The sequence below is a fragment of the Myxocyprinus asiaticus genome, chromosome 43 (genome assembly GCF_019703515.2).
Source record: "Myxocyprinus asiaticus isolate MX2 ecotype Aquarium Trade chromosome 43, UBuf_Myxa_2, whole genome shotgun sequence".
Lineage (NCBI taxonomy): Eukaryota > Metazoa > Chordata > Actinopteri > Cypriniformes > Catostomidae > Myxocyprinus > Myxocyprinus asiaticus.
This window is the reverse complement of record NC_059386.1, coordinates 18,544,277-18,570,500: the sequence shown is the minus strand read 5'-3', so window position 1 is coordinate 18,570,500 and position 26,224 is coordinate 18,544,277. Positions and strand designations below refer to the sequence as shown.

Here is a 26,224-nt window from a genome sequence, read left to right as displayed (position 1 = left end):
CTTTCTCAATGCCATTGCATGGAAACCATCAACAGTAAGTCTGTTTCATGCACTAATCAACGGGATTTCGGTAGCCTATAAAATGAACAGTTTGGACACAGCCGAGGCTTTCATAACTTGTAATACCTTTTAGGTGTTTATATAGTGAAACAGTAAAGCACTGTGGCTTTAAGAGGTTTTTGTTGGATTGGCAGGGCTGTGTGGAGTGAAGGGGAGTAAACACAACCACAAACTCTCACACTGTGCGCTGTCGCACCTGTTAAGTACGGAATAAATCATTTAAGACACCTGCAGAATCTCCAGTCGGCCGAGGCTGAAAGGTAAGCAGTTAATTTTGGGGAGAATTGAATGTTTATTTCGCTTTCGTTGCTGTAACTTTAGAATAATATTACATTAAAAAGATTAGGCTTGATGAGTTGTATCGGAATTTATGTTTTAACCTGATCAAATGAAGTGTCTCATGGTGTCTCATGTCCCATATGGGTTCATTTGTAGCAGGCTACAACGATTTTCAGTATTAAACTACAGAATATATTATAAAATACAAATGTTTTTGTATTATGTTTAAAACTATGATAATCTAAACAGCGAGTAAAATAAATATAAACCATTTTAATATTTATTGTGCTAAAATTGATTCCTATCAATTAAAAAAATAAAAAATAAATTACGACTTTTTTCATAGGTTAGTGTAGTACCTGTTAACCAAGTCGACAAAACTGTTAAGTGTTAACTGTTCGTGGTGGCGTAGTGACTCCCCTCAATCAAACCTCCGCGTCTGAGACTGTCAACCCGCGCATCTTATCACGTGGCTTGTTGAGCACATTACCGCGGAGACCTAGCGCATGTGGAGACTTCGGGCTGTTCTCCGCAGCATCCACGCACAACTCACCAGGAACACCACCTAGAGCGAACCACATTATAGCAAGCACGAGGAGGTTACCCCATGTGACTCTACCCTCCCTAGCATCCGGGACAATTTGGTCGCTTAGGAGACCTGGCTGGAGTCACTCAGTCTGGATTCGAACTTGCGACTGCAGGGGTGGTAGTCAGCGTCAATACTCACTGAGCTACCCAGGCCCCCTGATAAGAGCATTCTTGAGATGAAATGTGAGACAAGTAATGTTAATATAATATATTTTTTGTGTGTCATTTCCAATCAAGCTGTAATTTGACCAAATTATCCAAAAAGTGTGAATATATTATTTAAATGTGTGTATTTAGGATACATAAAATGTTATGTTTGAAATTAGCATTAGCAGGACAAAGTAGTTGGCCATTTTATATCAAAAATATTAAAAATTGCATTTCTATCACCCTCCTTTCCACCACAGAATTCTATTAAACACAATTCAAAATTTGAGCTGTGGAAATGACACTGTGGTACTTTCAGAAAAAAAGTCATTATATAATAGTCAGTTAACCTCCATATTGCTATTTCATCATATTAAAAAGCTTTTCAGGAGATGAGTCAGGATTAATTGTTTTATATTTAATGAGTGTGTGAATTTGAATTAACATGCGTGCTATCTGTTTGCTTTTGTCCACAGGTGTGAGTATGAGTGCACAAAATTTTCGATCCAGAGATGGACAGCTGGCTTACAGGTAACATTATCTATGATCACATTTAATCAAATGCCCTTCTCCACTGCAAAATAACATGTGAGGTGAGATGGAGAGAAAGTGAAAGGAAGAGATTAATAAGAATGTCGGCTAATCAGAGAGTAGGTGAAAGGTAATGACAGGGATTTATTATTTCTCCAAAGAATTTGTACTAGCTTCTTAAAATGGGGGATGTTTCTTAAACCTATTAAGGTTCAGAAGCGTCAAAGTCTTTCTAGCAAGTCAGTCCACTGTCGGCCATCTTTGGAACACTCTCGGGAGGCTATTTCCAGTCATGACAGTGCAGCTCCTATCTACTTGAATGGGGAAAGGCTGAAATCTCAAAAACGGATGGTCAAGGTTATAATCAAAGAACATATTTCAAATCAGCAATAAAATTTGACAACACTGGAATCATAAATTGTGATTCTTCACCTCATATTGCGCTAAAAACCGAAATTTTTCCAGCTTGTATAGTGAATGCGCATGCTCTTTCTAGAGTTGATTGACAGGTGATGTCCGTGTATAAAAAGTGATTGGCTCTTTTAACTGTAAGGTAGGACTTCCTTTCTACATCCATTGACCGTTGGACGCTCAGAGCTCTTTGGTTAAGCATTCCAATTTCTCCTATTCATTTTAATAGAAGTGGCCCATCTCTGCTAAATAATCTCTGGAAGTGTACACTTTAGGTAGCAATAGGTCAGAGACAACACAGTCACAGGAATGAAAAAGAAAGTACTGCGTGTTGATTTGTGATATAATGCCTTCTTTAAATAAACATGATTTTTGCACACAATAATGCAATATAAGATAATAGGCTTATATCTGTAAGCAAACAGCATCTATCTGTGCAAAATCTGTGCAACCCATCACTTGTTTTGTTGTGTTTCAGTTTAAAATCATCATGCTGTTATAAAGGTTAAATGTGTTAACCTTGGTACATGTGTAGGTGTAATATGTTATTTAATAACAATTTATCGCTTAGAACCAAATTGTGAAATATTAGTGTGATTTATCACAAGACCAGTTGCTTTGTGTTGTCATTATTTTCACTCTCTCTCTCTCTCTCTACTGCTGAATGCTTCCTTGCTCCCTAAGAATTTGCATGTGACCGTAGAACAGAGCGAAGTTTTGAGTTTGCCTGCATTTGAGAATTAAGAATTCAGCATTTATAATTCTAAACTAAGTTCAGTAACTTCTATTAGGGAAGCAGTGAAACATTAGTAATTTTAGGTATTCAATGGAATTCAGATTAATTTAAAAGTTTTTCTTCCACAGAACAGGTTTTTTTGTAACATAAAATGATATAAAACTGTCAGTTCAGTGATTTATTTATTTATTTTTTGGTCAAACAGTACCATCTAGACACATTATCATGTGTCAGTCATACTGTATATGGAAATGCTGCTTTGTTTAATTTTCATTTGCTGATGAATATTTTATCTACAGAGAGCATGCCTGAGTATTGAACTAAAGATCTTGTAGCTTCTGTTATTATGGAGAAATCACAGTTCAAAATCAGTGAATAAATATGTTTATGATGTTGTTTGGTGACCAGTTTATTCTCTGATCAGTGTGAATGGTACACAAACCATTGTAGTTCTAATATGGTGACGTCACCAGCTTAAAAATGCCGTTGATTAATAATAAATTATTATATGATGTTTGGAAAAATTGTTGGTTAATGTTCTGGCTTGATATATTGTAATAACAATGTAATAACACCCAATAAATGGAAATAAGTGTACTTCATTTCAAAATTACAAACAAGTCTGAATAATAACAACTATTATTAGTTTTTTCAAGTACAATGAAAAACAAAATAACTAGTAGGATTTACTTCATTTTATTTCGCAATTCTTCGCACACAGTTTTTCTAAATAAGTCTTAATGGTATCAAATCTACTTAATTTTATTACATAATATTAATTAAAGTGAGTGAGTAAATTTAACTTAAACATTTTAGTTAATTTAGTAACTTTAACATATAAATATGATATGCTGTACATTGTGCTTAGAATTTCAATAAACATCTTAGAACATTTAGAATTTTCTTTACAAACATATGTTTAATCATGATAGATACAAAATATAGAGCTGTACACACAGACCTCAACCATGATGGTATCAATCAACAGATTTTTTTTTTTCATGAACGAGTAATTTTGAGTAGAAAATGATCTTAAGACTGCACAAAGCAAGAAGTTACCAAACAACAAAATTAACAATAAAAATGGTGTGAATAAACTTGCAAACAGTGAAAGCATGCACGCTCATTATTTATTCAATAAGTTAAGTAAAATTGGCTTATTTTATTTACCAGTGAAATTTACTCACATTAGCAAATTAATATGAAACAGTTTTCTACTTTAGGATTAATACACAATTGTACACATTGTAAAAATAGCAAACAATCATAAATAATATTTACTTAAAGCATACATTTTTACATGTTTGAATGTAGAATTTACTTAATATTTTCAAGTCCACACTTAAACTAACTTATTCAATGTAGAAAGTTCTTAATCTTTTCTGCTATATTTACTACACCACAAAATATATATATATTTTTTCAGTGTAGTTGAACACTGGTGATTGAAAAATCAATCTCTGCTGCACATTGCTTAATGTTGTAAAAAGAGGAAAGAATGTTTGATTACCAAAGTTTGGCTTTATCCTCTCACATTTTAATACCTTACCTTTGCCCTATATCTTTTTTCCCATAGAAATACTCATATTATAGAGGCCAATGCTTCCATAAACTGGATTAGCATCTGGCGACATTCACTTATGTTGCTTAGTCCTATTAGTACATTTCTGCATATTTTAATCCTGACCTCTCTCACGTGGCTCTACCTTGCTCCAGATTACAGCTCATAATCACAAACTCTCTCCAAAACTCATGTCTTTACTCACACTCGTCCATTCTATTACACAGTGCCTGTAGGCAAAAGGACACATCTAGTGTCATATCCTATTTAAAAAAAAAATGTTGACTTTTTTTTTTTTTTGACTTCTGGAGGATTTCTGCTGGCTTTCTATTTGTAAACTTTTCTGAGGGTCAAATAAGACATTATGAGGTCTTTCTGGGAAGATCTGAGTTATTTTGGGACTCTTAATGCTACATGGGTGTCACATGCTTGAACAAAGAAGCTTAACTGGGAAGAAAATGATCAATGTCTGCTTTCTGTGGGGAATCTTTTGTTGAAGACAAAAGCATTGGGAGGAAAACCAGCCCTTGGACATTTGAACTAACACTGGATATCTGAACTTTCTTTTTATGTTTGAAATCAAGGACAACAGATCACTTGTAATTTGTCAAGTACATTTGCTTATGAAGAAAATCTATGAGAGAAGAAGCTTATCCATCTATCTTCAGCTGAACTCTTGGTTTGCATAAATCCGGTCTCAGTTTATTAGCTGTATTGTAGAACATCAGCAATAAGATGTCTTACATGTTTGACGCCCCACGTGCGCGCTCAGACAGTTTGTCCAGCACAGCATCGCTGTCTACTTCACGGCTGATGCTTCGCCAGCGGCTCTCCCAACTGCTCACCTGTGTGGAAGATCTCAGCTCAGATGATGAAGCCAATGAGGAAGTGTCCCGCACGCTGGATGAAGCATTCCAGCTCTGTGGAAGATACACCAACAGAGAGTCCTTCAGGTGTCGCAGCATGGGAAAATCCTCCAAATTTGATTTCACTCCTCTAATTAGTCCTACCTGTATTTCATGTCAACAACCATTATGTCAGCATTATTTTTATTATCTCTCTATAGTTTTGAAATTGTCAATGACTTTTTTCAATTATGTAAAAATGACTTTAGAGAGAGCTGTGTTTGAATGACAGCTTGTCTCTGTGGAGTATCTTATGAATTAGGTACTTCAACTGAATCATTCATAATCTGTTTCTGTCTTCTTCTCTTGGTTAGGCTTCACATGGTCACATGGAATGTTGGCACAGCAGAGCCACCAGCCAATTTGAAGTCATTACTGCAGCTTGACTCGCAGCCGGCCACTGACCTCTATGTGATTGGGTGAGTTACGGTCACCTAAACCACACAAATCAGGATATTGATTGCTCAACAATTAAATGTGTTTTATATTTAAAAATAAAATGGTTTTAAAAACATTTAAAAGAATGAATCAGACTGGATAGCCATTCATCTGTGGCATTCTATTAATGTGTAAGGTTTTCATTCACGCAAAATGAGCATAAGTGTTTATGTCCCAGTCTACAGGAAGTGAATTCCACTCCGGTGAGGTATATCTCTGACCTCATTGCAGATGACTCATGGAGTCACCTTCTTATGGATACCCTAGCACCAAAGGGTTACATCAAGGTACATCATCATAATAATTCAATGGCTAAATGTGTGAAAGAGAGAGAGATGGGTTTCCATCCTTACATACGTTTATTTGTAGTCTCAGCCAGTTACAATTAAATAGAATGACTGAGCTCAGAATGAGCTATCTTCTCATTAAGCTTGTTAAGCTCCATTGTTCACTGCAGGCCACTGAAAACACTATGGCTTTGTTTTACATCAGCGTATTTATGCAACCCAAGCACAGATTTGATTTGAGTCCTCCCCCTTTTTCCAAATTAGCTCTGATTAAAAAAAGGGGGTTCCCACTTCATCAGAAGCATTCCAGGAATTTCCAGAAGCAATCTCATCATACCCCACACAATGAGTTTGAAATATTGCACACTCAGGTTTTGATATTGTGAATGTGTTTGTGATTGTGAATCTTAAGAACAATGGACAATTGCTTGCTGTTGCCTTTGATAACAATAATTAACAATAATACAGCCCTTTATGATTATATGTTTGTTTTGACTCGTTTCAACATTCCCTAGTGCACTGTACTTTATGGAGCGAAGGATCACAGCATTATCACATTGCACGCAAATTAAGCCAATATTGTGACTCTTAAAGTTCAGGTAATTTTAACTTTGAATGTGTTTGTCGCTTACCTTTCCGAGTTCATGCAGTCATTACTAGACATTTTGCATGACTTTGACCACGTGAAGCACATTTTTTAGGTTACCTAACAAAACCTTTATTACACTGTACATTTCCGGGTTTCCGGGTTTCTTGCATGATGCTATCTGCAGCGCATCATATGTTCAAATCATGGCTTGATGCTTGTGTTGAGAGGTGCGTTGAAGTCCTAATATGAGTCATATGAAAAGGTCATTGACAAGCACAATATTTATTTGCTGTCCTCAGGTGATCTCAGTGAGAATGCAGGGTTTGCTGTTGATATTGTTTGCAAAGCAGGTCCACCTCCCTTTCATCAGAGACATTCAAAGTACATACACCTGCACAGGCCTGTTTGGATACTGGGTACGATCCATCCATCCATCCATCCAAACATCCATCCATCCATCCATCCATCCAGACTTTAATATAGTATTATTTATTAATCCTCCTCAGGGAAATAAAGGTGGTGTGTCTGTGCGTTTCTCGTTCTATGGTCACATGCTGTGTTTTCTGAACTGTCACCTGGCGGCTCATATGAACTACACCCTGCAACGTTTGGATGAGTTTGAATATATACTGGACACGCAAGACTTTGATATTTACAACACGCCACATGTGCTTGACCACAAGTTAGTGCTGACTCTTTGCTTGGATGCAAACTCATACTCCATCACTAAAAACGTGCTCACATTTATGAATCCTAATTTATACAATAATATGATTCTGAAATTCTGCTGTTGTGTTGTCTCCCAGGGTGGTCTTCTGGTTTGGTGACCTGAACTTTCGTATCGCTGACCATGGGATGCACTTCCTCCGCTCCTCGATCAACAATGGCCGATTTAACCTGTTGTGGAACAAAGATCAGGTCAGGCAAACAAACGCACAACACAAATATCACAAACACACATGACCCCACAGACTTCTGAAGACCAAGGCTATGTTCCAAAATCCATTGCCTATTTTGACAGCATTTTGAGGCATCTTAGGGTGTGCTCCTGATGCGAAGGCTGTTTCAAATCATAGGCAGCAAAATTATGCTGCCTTACAAAATAACATATTTTTGCCAAATTCTAAGGCAACATCGAACCTTCTTTTATGGATAACACTATCCCAAAATGCATGGGAAGTCAGTTAAATTTCCACGGAAGTCAAGGGTTCCTTGCTGATTATAAACATATTTGTATTTAATTACTTGAGTTATTTTCTGTCAATTTTAAGTTTCAGTATTTGTGTGTGCTATGTGTGTTTTGTACTTATTAGAATATTGAGTCATTAGCTTAGCAGCATGCTGTAAAACTCTATTGTAGCGCTATGTGTGTTGCTCTGTGTTTTTTTAATTGGTTCTATTATATTTTATTCTATTCCATTCTATTTCAATGTGTTCTGACTTTTAGTTGATCATGCTGAAGAAGAATGAACCTATTCTTCAAGAGTTTGAAGAGGGGCCTTTGAGCTTCAAACCCACATATAAATTTGACCGCTTCTCTGAGACCTATGACACGAGGTACGTTCACTCATTCACACCTTCTCAACACAATTCTGAAGAGTGTAGGGGATTGTTCATACATCCATCCATCCATCCACCCATCCATCCATTCTTCCATCCATTAGCTTCCTCAAAAGCTATAAATGTTTCACTGGCTTAGAAAAGTCTTGGAGATCTTTGGCATTTTCACCTTTCACACAGCATGTCATTATATATATATATATACATATATATATATATATATATATATATACACACACACACACACACAGTAGGATTTTTCTTAAGAACAGAAGACAGCTTCACTGCTCAGGATAAAGCAGGGACTCATGCACAACTATCAAAAAAGATACAAACAGCCATTGATAATCGAGGAAGGAAAACACCTTATTAAGAACCAAGTCTTGTTAAATTTTTGAACAGGATAAATTGTGCATATTCAGTTATTCTTTTAAACACATGTTCTGTTATGTCAAATAAAAAAACAAAATGCAATTTTCATGGGCTTTCTTATTTATCAACATCTTGCAGATTCTGTAAAGGGGATGCAAACTTATGCACTCAACTGTATGTATATACATACATGTATGTAATGAGATCATGAGTCAGACTATGCATTTTTAATATGAACGTAGACACATAAATAATTACGGGGGAGGGACACATCTAGTTCGGAAAAGAAGCCAACCATTGTCCCTCTCCACGAAATGTTGCATTCTACATTCACATTAATATGAACTTATTATTATTTATTTACATCCTGTCTTTCTTATTTTTGCATGGGTCATTGATTAGTGGTAAAAAGCAGAAGCCTGCCTGGACGGATCGGATCTTGTGGAGGATAAAGCCCCAAGCTGCGGACAATGAGGATGAGGGCAAGTCAACAACATCATCTGCTGCTGCTGATGATGATGAGTACCCTGTTAAGATGACACAGGACATGTACACCTGTGATGTCTCATACGGGGTCAGTGACCACAAACCTGTCATCGGGACCTTCAATCTGGAGGTTAGAATTATGTACATGTCACAATGGTACGCTGTTACGATGCGGAACTCTGCCAGCAAACACGCTACAAGAGTTTATGTCTAGGGAATACGATGAACCAGCTTCCACACATAAAGTGCAAACTCAACTGTCGCTACATGATGCAATATAACGTGGGAGTCAGTCTTATCAAAATTTATGTATGGATTTGTGTCAGCTAGGAGTCGCCCAGAGAGAGGCCACTCGCCTGTTGATTTGGCGTTGCTCTGGCCCAGTGGTGTGCGGTGTGGAGATCGGGTTTCCCCGGTCCAGCCCCGGCGTTGATAAAGTTCAGATAATTTTAAAATGGTGGTGGTGATAAAGGTGCAATCAAAAATCGCAATGTGACACTTCCCCAAGAAAAGGCCACATCAGTACTCCAATGAAGGGATAATGATCCACAGCGACAAAACACAGTACACGCACGACAGACCCCTCATGTCCTTATCGAAAATCATTCCTCTGTTAGGTCTTCTCCCACTAGGATGCATACACAGTCTTCTTATCACTCACAGGTGAGTGACATCATCTGGGCCCTGCCTTTGTCAATCAGTACTATCCCTAACCATGTGCCTTAAATACTTAGCCTCCTGAGACCAGAGAGTGACTGCTGTGCACATTTTCCATTTCCCTTTTTGATTTGTAACTAGTAGCACCTAACAAACATGCAAAAAACAAAACAAAAAACAAAACAAAAACAAAATTCTAGAGCAAGTAGTTTTCCTAAAAATGTATGGCAACATATGTGGACAGAGGGACTATTTTGTGAAATTTTAATAATACCAAGCTATGGAAAGTATTTTTTGTTTTGTTTAATTTCCAGGAGTGTTGGTTATTCATGCTTTTGAAATGTTACAGAAATTACATCAGAAATTAGCATAATGAATTCTGATTCAAAGAAATGGCCAGCATCATCCAATCACTGCCAACCATGTTAAAATAAATTATACATTATAAATTCTGAATCTATGTACTGATAACCATTGTCCCATGTTTGCCAAACATGTTGAGTGGTTCAAACATCATCTGCAGCCTAAAACTGAACTTTTGATAGGAAGTTTGTATTGAATGCACTGAAGAGCTATAGGATGCTCCCTTGTTCCCTTGCTCCCTGTTTAACCTCCAGTGAGCTGTCTGTCTGCACTGGTCTCAGAACAGTTCAAAGTGCTCCTTATTTCATATTATCTCCATATAAAGCCTCTGAAAGCAAAATTGTTTTTCTCAATGTGATAATGTACATTAATGCACATAAATATAGGATTTCTAAGGAAAAAATGCACACATTTGTGTACATTGTGTTTACCAGCGGGGCGTTGTGCGATAAATCGCTCAAATTTAAAAAAAGGCAATTTTGAGGATAATGACAGGGAAAGGGGATTGGGTCTGTCATGGTGCAAAAAAAAAAAAAAGCACTAAAAATGTTTCTGGAAAGCAGTCCATATGACTTGTGTGCTATATACCAAGTCTTCTGAAGCCACATGATAACTTTGTGCTACAAATAGAAAAGCTTCGCCTCTGCTGTAGCTTTCAAATTGACATTGATGTCAATGACGTATGGTCAAGAAACACCAGAGAACTAATGACATTTAGCCTCATGGCTTCAGCGCACCATTTTTGTCATCCATATCTTCTGTAGTGTATTTCAGAATTTTTATTTTGGGTGAAATATCCCTTTAAGAGTGTGTTCAACTAGTTAATTAAACTTTTCCTGAGTATTCTAGTCAAGTTCACTGAATGATGATGGACTCTGTTATCGATGCAGATGAGGAAGAAGGTGGAGACCCCTCTAGTGAGACTGACCACAAAGGGTTGCTGGAGCACTGATGAAGATGCCTTATTCACCTACACCATACTGGAGACCTTTGAGTCCTCCACCTGGGATTGGATCGGCCTGTACAAGGTGAGAAGGAAAGAGAAAGGAAAGGATGATGGATGAACAAAAACATAGAAAGAGACAAAAGGAGATCTCTATCATGGAGTGGGTCACTAACTAGAAATGATTTATATCTCTGTGTGCAGATCGGCTTCAAAAGTGCCTCCGATTACTTCACCTTTGCCTGGGTCAAAGATGATGAAGTGGCTGACAACGGAGAAGTTGTAACGGTATGACAGACTCATATTGTCAGTGTCGAGAGTGGGTCTCCTCTGATAAAGGGTTGCTGATGACATTAATGTTTCTAGAAAATACAGTTAATAGTGTATTACAGTTAATACTGTTAAGAGAGTTTATATGACATGAGTAATCCGTTTCCTGTTTAAGGTCACTGTGAGTAAGGATAAACTCCCCCTGCTGGGAGGGGAATATGTACTTGGCTACCACAGCAGCAACATGCAGACCCTCATTGCCTTTAGTCCAGCTTTCCAGGTGGGTTTAAAGCAAGTCAGTTCACTCTGCCGCAGTCTTGGTAATGTCGTCAAAATTGTCCAGCGGTATCAAAAATTAAGCTTCTTTAGCTTCTGTATTCACGTACTACGGAGCCCATTACAGGACAGGGCGGGATTTTTTTCGGAAATAGTTTTGCGTGCCCTCTCAATACGTTTTGCCTGCCTTCGCAATAAATTTACCATGGTTTTACTAAAATAACCATATTTTAACCTTGATATTCAATGGAAAACCATAGTACTAATAAAAAAAAAAAGTAAAAAAAAAGAAAAAAAAAGACTATGCTAATAAAAATCATAATTTTGTGGTTATTTTAATTTCACTACAAATACCATGGTATTTGTAGTTAAACTACAGTAACCACAAGATTAACCATGTTTAATCTATAGTAAAACCAAGATTACTATATGGATACAGTATACTGTATTAAAACCATGGTTTCCATCAAAAAATTAAATTAATTAATTAATAAAAAATAAAATAATAATAATAATAAAACAGATCATGGTTACTACAATAATACTATAGAAAAAACATGTTTTCTGCCAAAAACGTCATGGTTACTTGTGTAACCTCCGTTCCCTGATGGAGGGAACGAGATGTTGTGTCGATGTAGTGACACTAGGGGTCACCCTTGGGAGCCCGAGACACCTCTGGTCTTTGATAAAAGGCCAATGAAAATTGGCGAGTGGTATTTGCATGCCACTCCCCCGGACATACGGGTATAAAAGGAGCTGGTATGCAACCACTCATTCAGGTTTTATGCTGAGGAGCCGATATAAGGTCCGGCCATTTCAGTGGGTAATTCAGCGTTGTGGCAGGAGGGACACAACATCTCGTTCCCTCCATCAGGGAACGGAGGTTACACAAGTAACCATGACATTCCCTATCTGTCACTCACTCGACGTTGTGTCGATGTAGTGACACTAGGGGTCCCTGTACGAAATGCCACAATTGGCTGAACCATGTTACGTGAACTGGCGGTGTGTGGTGGGCAGACTACTGTGTGCCTCATAGCCAGCACACCAGGTCGACACGTAACCTCCCCCAACATATTTATGAGTGTCGAACGGCCCTTTTTGGGGACAAGTCGACTACCCAAAAGATAGAGACAGGCTTAACCCAGTCGTGGCCTCTTTTCCCCTTCTTTTTTTCCACTCCCTAAAAAAGAAGGGGGATTATCTGACTGGGCCGCCAGGTCTAGTCGGGGGGTGTCCCTCCCAAGGGGAAGAGACCGTGGAGACCACACCTCGCCCAAAGAGAGGGGGGGATATTTAAGTGGAAAAATACATCACATGGTCTTTCCAACCATGTGGGGATTCTTCAAGGTAGATCCTGCCCAATGGGGGAGGAGTTACTACAAACATGGAGACTGGGGCAGAGGGGCTCTGCCCAAGGAAGACGCAGTTTGCCAACAGGGAAACTAATTAGCGGAAGATATATAATCGCATGGGGTTAGCCTTACAGGGAACCGCCACATGTGGAGCACCTACCCCAGAACAGGGCTCTTAGTTAGCACGTGTACTGGGCTGGCAGCGAGTCTCTCCGAAGACCCGACTGCCACAGGGCTCGGAGGAAGTCAAGCAGGGAACAAAGTTTGTGAACACTACTGGGAATTAATGGCGCACGTCTTCAGCTCCAAGGGAGGTGGAAAGCGCTATGTGCAAGCGATACACCCGGCCAGCTATCCCGGGCTTATCCGCTTGTGTTGCGTGCCTCTACCTGGGACGAATCCGGTTCCACCCGGAGGTTGTAGAACCTTGCACAGGTGTTGGGTGTTGCCCAGCCCACTGCTCTGCAAATGTCTGTTAGAGAGGCACCCCTGGCCAGGGCCCAGGGAGCCGCTACACCCCTGGTAGAATGGGCTTGTAGCCCTACCGGGGGCGGCATGTCCTAGGCAACATATGTTATAGTTATGGTGTCAATGAACCAGTGGGTGATCCTCTGCTTGGAGACAGCGCTTCCTTTCCGCTGTGCACCAAAGCAGACAAAGAGCTGCTCAGAGATTCTAAAGCTCTGCGTGCGATCCAAATAGATGCGTAAAGCATGCACCGGCTACAGCAATGACAGGGCTGGGTCTGCCTCCTCCTGGGGCAGTGCTTGCAGGTTCACCACCAGGTCCCTAAAGGGGTGAAGGGAACCTTGGGCACATAGCCCGGTCAGGGTCTCAGGATCATGTGAGAGTAACCTGGACCAAACTCCAGGCACGTTTTGCTGACAGAGAACGCTTGCAGGTCACCTACCCTCTTGATGGAAGTGAGCGCAGTTAGGAGGGCAGTCTTCAAGGAGAGTGCCTTAAGCTCGGCTGACTGCAAAGGCTCAAAGGGGGCTCTCTGTAGACCCTGAAGAACTACAGAGAGGTCCCATGAGGGAACAAGGCGTGGTCTGGAGGAATTCAGCCTCCTGGCACCACTTAGGAACATGATGATCAGGTCGTGCTTCCCTAAGGACTTACTGTCGACTGTGTCGTGGTGTGCTGCTATGGTGGCAATGTACACCTTCAAGGTGGAAGGGGACAGCCTCCCTTCCAACCTATCCTGCAGGAAGGAAAGCACTGATCCGACTGCGCATCTCTGGGGGTCTTCCCGATGGGAAGAACACCACTTAGCGAACAGACACCACTAAAAGGCATACAGGCGCCTCGTAGAGGGGGCCCTAGCCTGAGTGATCGTGTCTACCACCGTAGGTGGTAGACCGCTTAGGTCTTCTGCGTCCCGTCCAGGGGACAGACATGGAGATTTCAGAGGTCTGGGCGTGGGTGCCAGATGGTGCCCCGTCCCTGAGAAAGAAGGTCCTTCCTCAGGGGAATTCGCCAGGGGGGAGCTGTCACGAGGAGCGTGAGGTCTGAGCACCACATCTGGGTGGGCCAGTAGGGTGCTACCAGGACGACCTGCTCCTCGTCCTCCCTGACCTTGCACAGGGTCTTTGCAAGCAAGCTCACTGGGGGAAACGCATATTTGCGCATGCCAGGGGGCCAGCTGTGTGCCAGCACATCTATGCTGAGGGGGGCCTTGGTCAGGGCGTACCAGAGCGGGCAGTGGGGAGGATTCTTGGGAGGCGAACAGGTGCACCTGTGCCTGTCGAATCGACTCCAAATCAGCTGGACCATCTGAGGGTAGAGTCTCCACTCTCCCCTGAGGGTAACCTGTCATGACAGCGCATCCGCTGTAGTGTTGAGGTTGCCCGGGATGTGAGTAGCTTGCAGCGATTTGAAGTGCTGCTGACTCCAGAGGAGGAGACGGCGGGCGAGTTGTGACATACAGTGAGAGCGCAGACCGCCTTGGCGGTTGACATATGCTACCATTGTCGTGTTGTCTGTCTGAACTAACACGTGCTTGCCCTGGATCAATGGCCGAAACCTCCGCAGGGTGAGCAGAATTGCCAACAACTCGAGGCAGTTGATGTGCCAATGCAGTCGTGGGCCCGTCCACAAACAGTGGTGCCCGTTGCAAACAGCGCCCCAGCCCATTTTGGAGGTGTCTGTCATGACCACGACGTGCCTGGAGACCAGTTCTAGAGGAACACTTGCCCGTAGAAACGAGAGGTCGGTCCAAGGGCTGAAAAGACGGTCACAGACTGGCGTGATGACCACGCAACATGTCCCGTGGCGCCATGCCCATCTCGGGACTCGAGTCTGGAGCCAGTGCTGAAGCGGCCTCATATGCATCAACCCGAATGGGGTTGCCACCGCCGAGGATGCCATATGTCCCAGGAGCCTCTGAAAAAGTTTCAGTGGAACTGCTGTTTTCTGTTTGAACGCCTTCAAACAGGCCAGCACCGACTGGGCGTGCTCGTTCGCAAGGCGTGCCGTCAAGGAGACTGAGTCCAACTCCAAACCGAGAAAAGAGATGCTCTGAACCGGGAGGAGCTTGCTCTTTTCCCAGTTGGCCCGAAGCCCTAGTTGGCTGAGGTGTGAGAGCACCAGGTCCCGGTGTGCGCACAACATGTCTCGAGAATGAGCTAGGATTAGCCAGTCATCGAGATAGTTGAGAATGCGAATGCCCACCTCCCTTAACGGGGCAAGGGCAGCCTCTGCGACCTTCGTAAAGATGCGAGGAGACAGGGACAGGCCGAAAGGGAGGACTTTGTACTGATACGCCTGACTCTCGGACGCAAACCGCAGGAAGGGTCTGTGTCGAGGAAGGATCGAGACGTGGAAGTACGCATCCTTCAGGTCTACCGCCGCGAACCAATCTTGATGCCGGACGCTCGCCAGAATGCGTTTTTGTGTCAGCATCTTGAACGGGAGTCTGTGTAAAGCCTAGTTCAGAACTCACAGGTCCAAGATTGGCCCCTTCTTCATCTCGGCTGGAGGGACAGGTTCTATTGCGCCCTTCCATAGGAGGGTAGCGATCTCCACGCAAGGTAGCAGTGTTTTCGTCCTTCACCAAGGTGAAGTGAACACCGCTGAACCTGGGCGTACTCCCGGCGAAGTGAAACGCGTAGCCGAGTCGGACGGTCCGGACCAGCCCTCGCGACGGATTGGGAAGCACAAGCCATGTGTCCAAGTTCCGCGCAAGGGGGACCAAAGGGACAACGTCATCGGATGTACCGTCAGGTGGGGCCTTGCAGCAGGGCGTAGCTCGAGGTGCCACACCACGTCGTGGCCGTGCTGAGTCTAAGGACATTGAAGCACTTAACTGGCTCTTTGTGACCACCCCCGGAACAGCCTGGGATGGGGGAGGAAGAGGCCTGTCCTCGTGACCCGTGGAGACTGTCACATCGGGGGCGGATTTGTGCCACAGCTGGGCGCTCAGGGGCGGGAGACCGCCGCTGGAGCGCCAAACCTGCCAAATAGAGTGGTGGACGGTGGTTGTGATGATGGCCGTGCACACCGGATACATGACCCAGGGAACAAGGAAACCGCTCTTGCTGAGCTCTTGAGTACTGCAGCCACTTGGGCATGCAGCGCAATTAAATGCAAAAGGTAACAAAAAGATGGAGAGATCTGCTTACCAGCTCCAGAGCAGTGGGTTTCGTTGTCCCTGGGTCGCCCGTCTCAAGGGTGCTTTGAAGCCTTTCACGGGTTCTGGGCAGCCGCGAGACAGGTGGCGACAGGGGGATGCCCTTGGAGATGAGTAGACAGGGTGCGGGATCTTGAGCTGCGCCGGGGCAGGATATGTCGGCTAGCATCCGTCTACTGCTCCACCATCGAAAACTGCTGGGCAAAGTCCTCGACGGTGTCACCGAATAGGCCCACCTGGGAAATGGGGGCAGCAAGGAATCGTGTCTTGTCGGCCTCATCCATCTCGATCAGGTTGAGCCAAAGGTGGTGCTCCTGGACCACTAGTGTGGCCATCGTCCGCCCGAGAGACCGCGCCGTGACCTCCATCGCTCGGAGAGCAAAGTCGGTCGCCGAGTGCAGTTCCTGCATCAATCCCAGGGCGGAACTACCCTCGTGCAGTTCCTTTGGCGCAGCGGAGGCGGCTTGTCCAGCGGCACCGTAGGCCTTGGCCGTCAGAGACGACGTAAACCTACAGGCCTTGGATGGGGGCTTTGGGCACCCGAACCAGGTGGCGGTGCTCTGCGGGCATAGGTGCACCACGAGTGCCTTTATCCACCTGGGGATTGCCGAATAGCCCTTGGCCACCCCACCATCGAGGGTAGTGAGGGCGGGGAAGCTGAAAAGATCGGGACCGGGCAGTAAAAAGTGCCTCCCGCGACCTTGTCAGCTCTTCATGCACTTCCGGGAAGAAAGGAACGGGGGCGGGGCATTGCTTTGAGCGGCGCCGCGAGCCCAGGAATCAATCACCGAGCCGCGAGGGTTCAGGGAAGAGCAGTGAGTTCCACTCTAGCCGACGCTCGTGGCTGCCCGGGAAAGCATGTCGTCATCTCTGCGTCAGCCTTTGACTGGGCAATCGTCCCTGAATCCGGGGGGGTACCCAGCGGAGGCGGTCCCATTGGGGTCCCCAAATCGCCCCCAGTGCTAGCCGCGCTGGCCTCATACCCGTGGGTAAAAGAACCGAGGCGGGGAGCCTCTGGGGTGGCTTGCTTTCTTACGAAGGCGAGCCGCGACCGCAACGTTGCCATGGACATATCCTCGCAATGAGAACATGACCATCCACGAATGCTGTCTCCACGTGAGCAGTGCCCAGACACGAAAGACAGTGATCGTGACCGTCAGAAGGCGAGAGATAACGAGAGCAACCAGGAATAACACACAATCGGAAAAGCATCTTTAGAAAGACGCGTCTTTAAAAAGACATTCCGTGTGTGCCGCTCTTTTAGAGAAATATACTCTTTTAGAGAAATATACTCTTTTATTTCTGCTGAAGCACCCAGGAGCATTCTCTACAGTGCACCAGTGCAGAGGTGAAGTGCGCCGTCAGATCCAGCAGAGGTGAATGAACAGTAGTATTCAGCTCAGTGAGCATGACCGTTCGGCTCCGAAGAGAAAATCTGAATGAGTGGTTGCATACCAGCTCCTTTTATACCCATATGTCCAGGGGAGTGGCATGCAAATACCACTCGCCAATTTTCATTGGCCTTTTATCAAAGACCAGAGGTGTCTCGGGCTCCCAAGAGTGACCCCTAGTGTCACTACATCGACACAAAGTGGAGTGAGTGACAGATAGGGAACTATGGTCACTACGGTCTACAATATTGGTAGCACTTTATTATGTTACATTTGTTAACATTAGTAAATGCATTAGGTGTAATTAACTAACAATGAACAAAATATTTTTTTACAATATTTATTAATCTTTGTTAATTTTAGTTAATATTTATTTTATTTTTTTATTGTTAATGTTAGTTCATAGTACATTAACTAATGTTAACGTATACAACTAATTTTAACATATACAACTGGGCAAGTGTTGAAATGAACATAACCAAGATTAATAAATGCTGTAAAAGTATTGTTCATTGTTAGTTCATGTTATGTTGTTTATGTTAACAAATGGAAACTTATTTTAATGTGTTACCACAATATTACTATAGTAAAACCATAGTTAAACCATGGTATTTGCATTGTAAAACTATGATACCAACAAAATTATTAATTTTATTACCATAGTTTTCTTTTTCCTGTATTATCACTATGGTTTCACTAAGAATATCATGGTTAAAATATGGTAATTGTAGTAAAAAAATGGTAAATGTATTGCGAGAGAACGCAAAACTATTGTGAGGGCACGCAAAACTCATTGCGAGGGAACGCAAAACTCATTGCGAGGGAGTGCAAACTATTCCAAGGGAACGCAAAACTTATTATGAGGGAACGCAAACTATTGTGAGGGAACTCAAAACTTATTGTGAGGGAATGCAAAACGTATTATGAGGGAACACAAACTATTGCGAGGGAACACAAAATGTATTGCAAGTGAACACAAACTATTGCGAGGGAACGCAAAACTTATTATGAGGGAACGCAAACTATTGTGAGGGAATGCAAAACTTATTATGAGGGAACGCAAACTATTGCAAGGGAATGCAAACTGTTGCAAGGGAACGCAAACTATTGTGAGGGAACTCAAAACTTATTGTGAGGGAATGCAAAACGTATTGTGAGGGAATGCAAACTATTGCGAGGGAATGCAAAACGTATTGCGAAGGAACGCAAACTATTGCGAGGGAACGCAAAACTTATTGCGAGGGAAGCCAAACTATTGTGAGGGAAGACAAAACTATTGTGAGGGAAGACAAAACGTATTGTGAGGGAACGCAAACTATTGTGAGGGAAGACAAAACTTATTGTAAGGGAATGCAAAACTTATTGCGAGGGAATGCAAACTATTGCGAGGGAACTCAAAACTTATTATGAGGGAACGCAAACTATTGTGAGGGAACTCAAAACTTATTGTGAGGGAATGCAAAACGTATTATGAGGGAACACAAACTATTGCGAGGGAACACAAAATGTATTGCAAGTGAACACAAACTATTGCGAGGGAACGCAAAACTTATTATGAGGGAACGCAAACTATTGTGAGGAATGCAAAACTTATTATGAGGGAATGCAAACTATTGCAAGGGAACGCAAACTATTGTGAGGGAACTCAAAACTTATTGTGAGGGAATGCAAAACGTATTGTGAGGGAATGCAAACTATTGCGAGGGAATGCAAAATGTATTGCGAAGGAACGCAAACTATTGCGAGGGAACGCAAAACTTATTGCGAGGGAAGCCAAACTATTGTGAGGGAAGACAAAACTATTGCGAGGGAAGACAAAACGTATTGTGAGGGAACGCAAACTATTGCGAGGGAAGACAAAACTTATTGTAAGGGAACGCAAAACTTATTGCGAGGGAATGCAAACTATTGCGAGGGAATGCAAAATTTATTTGGAGGGAACGCAAACTATTGCGAGGGAACGCAAACTATTGCGAGGGAAGGCAAAACTTATTGTGAGGGAATGCAAAGTATTGCGAGGGAACGCAAAACTTATTGCGAGGGAATGCAAACTATTGCGAGGGAATGCAAAACTTATTGTTAGGGAACGCAAACTATTGTGAGGGAATGCAAAACTTATTGCGAGGGAATGCAAACTATTGCGAGGGAATGCAAAACTTATTGCGAGGGAAGGAAAACTATTGCGAGGGAACAAACTATTGCGAGGGAACGCAAAACTATTGCGAGGGAACGCAAAACTTATTGTTAGGGAACGCAAACTATTGCGAGGGAATGCAAAACTTATTGCAAGGAAATGAAAACTATTGCGAGGGAACGCAAAACTATTGCGAGGGAACACAAAACTTATTGCGAGGGAATGAAAACTATTGCGAGGGAACGCAAAACTATTGCGAGGGAAGGCAAAATTTATTGCAAGGGAATGCAAACTATTGCGAGGGAAGGCAAAACTTATTATGAGGGAACACAAAATGTTGCAAGGGAACGCAAACTATTGCGAGGGAACGCAATACTTATGAGGGAACACAAACTGTTGCGAGGGAACGCAAACTGTTGCGAGGGAATGCAAACTATTGTGAGGGAACGCAAACTATTGCGAGGGAACGCAAAACTTATTGTGAGGGAAGACAACACTTATTGTAAGGGAATGCAAAACTTATTGCGAGGGAAGACAAAACTTATTGTGAGGGGAAGACAAAAACTTATTGCGAGGGAACACAAAACATATTGAGAGGGAACACATACTACTGCGAGGGAATGCAAAGCTACTGCAAGGGAACGCAAACTATTGCGAGGGAAGGCAAAACTTATTGCGAGGGAACACAAACTATTGCGAGGGAAGGCAAAACTTATTGTGAGGGAAGGCAAAACTTATTGCGAGGGAACGCAAAACTTATTGCGAGGGAATGCAAACTATTGCGAGGGGACGCAAAATTTATTGCGAGGGAACGCAAACTATTGTGAGGGAATGCAAAACTTATTGCGAGGGAATGCAAACTATTGCGAGGGAACGCACACTATTGCGAGGGAAGGCAAAATTTGTTGCGAGGGAAGACAACACTTATTGTGAGGGAATGCAAAACTTATTGCGAGGGAAGACAAAACTTATTGTGAGGGGAAGACAAAAACTTATTGTGAGGGAACACAAAACGTATTGTGAGGGAACACAAAACGTATTGTGAGGGAACACAAAATGTATTGAGAGGGAACACATACTACTGCGAGGGAATGCAAAGCTACTGCAAGGGAACGCAAACTATTGCGAGGGAAGGCAAAACTTATTGCTAGGGAACACAAACTATTGCGAGGGAAGGCAAAACTTATTGCGAGGGAACGCAAAACGTATTGTTAGGGAACGCAAACTATTGCGAGGGAACACAAAACTTATTGCGAGGGAACGAAAACTATTGCGAGGGAACGCAAAACGTATTATGAGGGAACGCAAAACTATTGCGAGGGAAGACAAAACTTATTGCGAGGGAATGCAAAATGTATTGCGAGGGAATGCAAACTATTGCGAGGGAATGCAAACGTATTGCGAGGGAACGCAAACTATTGCGAGGGAACGCAAAACTTATTGCGAGGGAATGCAAACTATTGCGAGGGAACGCAAAACTTATTGCGAGGGAATGCAAACTATTGCGAGGGAACGCAAAACTTATTGTTAGGGAACGCAAACTATTGCGAGGGAACGCAAAACTTATTGCGAGGGAACGAAAACTATTGCGAGGGAACGCAAAACGTATTATGAGGGAACGCAAAACTATTGCGAGGGAAGACAAAACTTATTGCGAGGGAATGCAAAATGTATTGCGAGGGAATGCAAACTATTGCGAGGGAATGCAAACGTATTGCGAGGGAACGCAAACTATTGCGAGGGAACGCAAAACTTATTGCGAGGGAATGCAAACTATTGCGAGGGAACGCAAAACTTATTGTGAGGGAACACAAAGTATTGCGAGGGAATGCAAAATTTATTGCGAGGGAACGCAAACTATTGTGAGGGAATGCAAACTATTGCGAGGGAACGCACACTATTGCGAGGGAAGGCAAAATTTGTTGCGAGGGAAGACAACACTTATTGTGAGGGAATGCAAAACTTATTGCGAGGGAAGACAAAACTTATTGTGAGGGGAAGACAAAAACTTATTGTGAGGGAACACAAAACGTATTGAGAGGGAACACATACTACTGCGAGGGAATGCAAAGCTACTGCAAGGGAATGCAAACTATTGCGAGGGAAGGCAAAACTTATTGCGAGGGAACACAAACTATTGCAAGGGAAGGCAAAACTTATTGTGAGGGAAGGCAAAACTTATTGCGAGGGAATGCAAACTATTGCGAGGGAATGCAAACTATTGCGAGGGAACGCAAAACGTTTTGTTAGGGAACGCAAACTATTGCGAGGGAACGCAAAACTTATTGCGAGGGAATGAAAACTATTGCGAGGGAACGCAAAACGTATTATGAGGGAACGCAAAACTTATTATGAGGTAACGCAAAACTATTGTGAGGGAAGACAAAACTTATTCCGAGGGAATGCAAAATGTATTGCGAGGGAATGCAAACTATTGCGAGGGAATGCAAACGTATTGCGACGGAACGCAAACTATTGCGAGGGAACACAAAACTTATTGTGAGGGAACACAAAGTATTGCGAGGGAATGCATAACTTAATGTGAGGGAATGCAAAACTTATTGCGAGGGAACACAAACTATTTCGAGGGAACGCAAACTATTGCGAGGGAACGCAAAATTTATTGTGAGGGAACGCAAACTATTGTGAGGGAATGCAAAACTTATTGCGAGGGAACGCAAACTATTGCGAGGGAACGCACACTATTGCGAGGGAACGCAAAATTTATTGTGAGGGAACGCAAACTATTGTGAGGGAATGCAAAATTTATTGCGAGGGAACGCAAACTATTGTGAGGGAACGCACACTATTGCGAGGGAAGGCAAAATTTGTTGCGAGGGAAGGCAAAACTTATGAGGGAACGCAAAACGTATTACGAGGGAATGCAAACTGTTGCGAGGGAACGCAAAACTTATTGTGAGGGAAGACAACACTTATTGTGAGGGAATGCAAAACTTATTGCGAGGGAAGACAAAATTTATTGTGAGGGAACACAAAACGTATTGAGAGGGAACACATACTACTGCGAGGGAATGCAAAGCTTATTGCTAGGGAACGCAAACTATTGCAAGGGCACGCAAAACTTTTTCAGAAAAAAAAAATCCAGCCCTGTCATCTAAGGGGCTCCGTAATATACACATTCTGGAGTAAACAAACTTTTTCAATAAGGCAACTGGCTTTTTCTACTGAAAGGCAGGAGTTCCATTCCTACAGCCGCTATATGATGCGTTACAATTTCTCTCATTCATTTTTCTACACGTGGTCTGTCTCTTCCCCCTTATACTGTCTCTTGATTTCCGTGGAAGCACACACATATCTGTGTTTGAAGATTAGTCTATTCCTCTATACTCACCTGCTGTGTGTCTGATTGGTCCAGATTCTAGAGTCCAAACGAGCCTTAATTGAGGGTTTGATTCCGGAGAACATCAACGGACATGAGAAGTAACCGGAATCTTTGCTAACGTACCACGCATGTGCTCAACCATTAAAGCAAGAGATCTGATCTGGGATCAGCTTTCTCCCTGTTTAAACTGACTTTGGTCAGCAAGGTAAAAGGTAAATCTGAAGCTGAAACAGCTAATATAATGAGTGTAAATCTCAGGCTTTGATATTTCACAAAAAACGGTGTAGTCACTGAACATGCGACCATCTCTCTCTGTGCCTGTCCTCAAAATGTTGAACTCTCTTTATCTGCTCCAAGCTTTTGTAAACATACACACTGAACACATTTCACTTTACTCATGGATTTTTTAATACCTGCACCTGCCATTAGAGGGACAATAAAGAAAATTACAGAGGTGAATGATTCAGAGCACACATTGATCTGCATAATACTTGGCAAAAGAGAGCTAATGTAACTTTGATTAGCCTGTTGAAGGAATAGTTCACCCAAAAATTAAAATTCTCTCATCATTTACTCACCCTCTCTTCCCAGATGTGTATGACTTTCTTTCTTCTGCAGAACACAAAGATTTTTAGAAGAATATTTCAGCTCTGTAGGTCCTCACAATGCAAGCGAATGAGTACTTTTGAAGCTCCAGAAGCACATAAAGGCAGCATAAAAGTAATTCAAACTGTCAATCTCCACTTTCACATTCTTCTTCTTTTGTCTTCTCATATTCTTCGTGCATATCGCCCCTACTGGGCAGGGAGGAGAATTTACAATAAAAAAGGACTTAAATATTGATCTATTTCTCATCCACACCTATTATATCACTTCTGAAGACATGGGTTAAAACACTGGAGTCTTATGGATTACTTCTATGATGCCTTTTTGTGCTTTTTGGAGCACCAAAATTTTGGTACCCATTCACTTGCATTGTATGGTACTACAGAGCTGAAATATTCTTCTAAAAATCTTCATTTGTGTTCAGCAGAAGAAAGAAAGTCATACACATCTGCATGAGGGTAAGTAAATGATGAGAGAATATTCATTTTTGGGTGAACTATCCCTTTAACATATCTCCCTACAGGAATTGGCATTTATCTATGGCAGCAAGTGTGTGGATTTCAGTTAGTTGTAGATAAGTATGCTTTACAGAGGAGATGGTGGCAAATCCAATATTGTGCTAATTTAGGATTGTTAATATGATCCACTGACTCATATACATTATAGAAGTGTAGAAAAGACATACACTGATCAGCCACAACATTAAAACCACCTGCCTAATATTGTGCAGGTCCCCCTCGTGCCACCAAAACAGCACCAACCCGAATCTCAGAATAGCATTCTGAGATGATATTCTTCTTACTACAATTGTACAGAGCAGTTATCTGAGTTACTGTAGACTTTGTCAGTTTGAACCAGTCTGGCCATTCTCTGTTGACCTCTTTCATCAACAAGGCATTTCCATCCAAAGAACTGCCACTTACTGGATGTTTTTGGTACCATTCTGAGTAAATTCTAGAGCCTGTCGTGTGTGAAAATCCCATGAGAACAGTAGTTACAGAAATACTCAAACCAGCCCATCTGGCACCAGCAATCATGCCAAGGTCAAAATCGCTGAGATCACATTTTTCCCCATTCTGATGGTTGATGTGAACATTAACTGAAGCTCCTGACCCATATCTGCATGATTTTATGCACTGCAATGCTAACACACGATTGACTGATTAGATAATCGCATGGATGGTTGTTGGTGCCAGACAAGCTGGTATGAGTATTTCTGTAACTGCTGATCTCCTGGGATTTTCACACACAACAGTCTCTAGAATTTACTCAGAATGGTGCCAAAAACAAAAAACATCCAGTGAGCGGCAGTTCTGTGGACGGAAATGCCTTGTTGATGAGGGAGGTCAACAGAGAATGGCCAGACTGGTTCGAACTGACAAAGTCTGCAGTAACTCAGATAACCACTCTGTACAATTGTGGTGAGAAGAATATCATTTTTGAATGCTATTCTGAGATGCGGGTTGGCACTGTTTTTTTTTTTAATGAATGCTTCATACATTATATTTTAAATGTATGAATTTTACATTTATTTTAGCCATTACATCTTAAAGAGCTACGTCTTCCGTTCCTTATATCATAGTTCCCCATTGGTGCTATGTGCAGAACTCGCATTATATTTAACTGTGTCTTTTACTCTCAGTACCTATGTGTGTGTCTTTTATTTTGAGCAAGAGTCAATTTAACTTTAAATTTTCCATTTGTAACCTGCCCAAACCATGAGTATTCTTCAAAAAGCCTAATAACTCTTCCTATATGAACATATCAAACTTTATCCTTAATGTTATATGTAGTGGAACTGTATTCATGGAAGTGTATCGAGGTGAATCAAGCTCTTATGATTTACATTATATGTATTAAAATGTTTCCATTGTCAAACAGTTGAACACAGATGTGTTATTGGGATTTTAAGAAATTTCATAAAAATATCAAGGTCTGAATTTCTTTTACTAAATGTAAATTTGATCTAAGCATGTGTTCTTATGTTAAATTGTTGTGCATCCATTGCAAATGCGTAACTGCCAACTAATTCTTTGCTTGTTTTTACAAACTGTGGGATGTGTTGAAAGAATTGTTAAATTGTTAATTACATAGCTGCCACTATTAACTGTGACATCCGTAGTAATGTGGATTTTTTTTTTTGTCATCCAACAAAATCCGTTCTCCGTAGTGAAATAACAACAATCCCTTCAATCTCACTGTCAGTTCTGTTGCCAAGCTTTGAGATGTGTACATTTTCTCATAGGTGTTAGTAATTTACTCCAGGGGGCGCTGTTTACATGATTATTCACTTGATTATATTGCA

At 42.2% G+C, this 26,224-nt stretch overlaps 1 protein-coding gene across 2 annotated transcripts; it reads left to right on the top strand.

Annotated features, from left to right (window-relative positions):
• The first annotated feature begins 245 nt into the window (after positions 1-245).
• LOC127433198 (inositol polyphosphate 5-phosphatase K-like) lies at positions 246-24,297 on the top strand. 2 transcript variants are annotated; one of them, XM_051684919.1, is made up of 13 exons: positions 246-320; positions 1,551-1,605; positions 5,533-5,637; positions 5,835-5,943; positions 6,832-6,948; positions 7,039-7,214; positions 7,339-7,450; positions 7,980-8,089; positions 8,867-9,080; positions 10,861-10,998; positions 11,118-11,201; positions 11,359-11,463; positions 23,347-24,297. In XM_051684919.1, the coding sequence occupies exons 2-13, from the start codon at positions 1,559-1,561 to the stop codon at positions 23,413-23,415; spliced, it is 1,386 nt and encodes a 461-aa protein (XP_051540879.1). In that variant the 5' UTR covers positions 246-320; positions 1,551-1,558; the 3' UTR covers positions 23,416-24,297. The 2 variants fall into 2 exon arrangements, with proteins under 2 accessions (XP_051540879.1, XP_051540878.1); XM_051684918.1 differs by having other exon boundaries at positions 6,832-7,214.
• Positions 24,298-26,224: the final 1,927 nt, after the last annotated feature.

Excerpts from the sequence above, each read along its gene's own strand:
- LOC127433198 (XM_051684918.1), top strand. The coding sequence starts at position 1,559 with ATGAGTGCACAAAATTTTCGATCCAGAGATGGACAGCTGGCTTACAG. Across the intron at positions 11,202-11,358 it reads ACAACGGAGAAGTTGTAACG|GTCACTGTGAGTAAGGATAA; the intron begins GTATGACAGACT and ends TTCCTGTTTAAG. Across the intron at positions 11,464-23,346 it reads CCTTTAGTCCAGCTTTCCAG|ATTCTAGAGTCCAAACGAGC; the intron begins GTGGGTTTAAAG and ends TGATTGGTCCAG.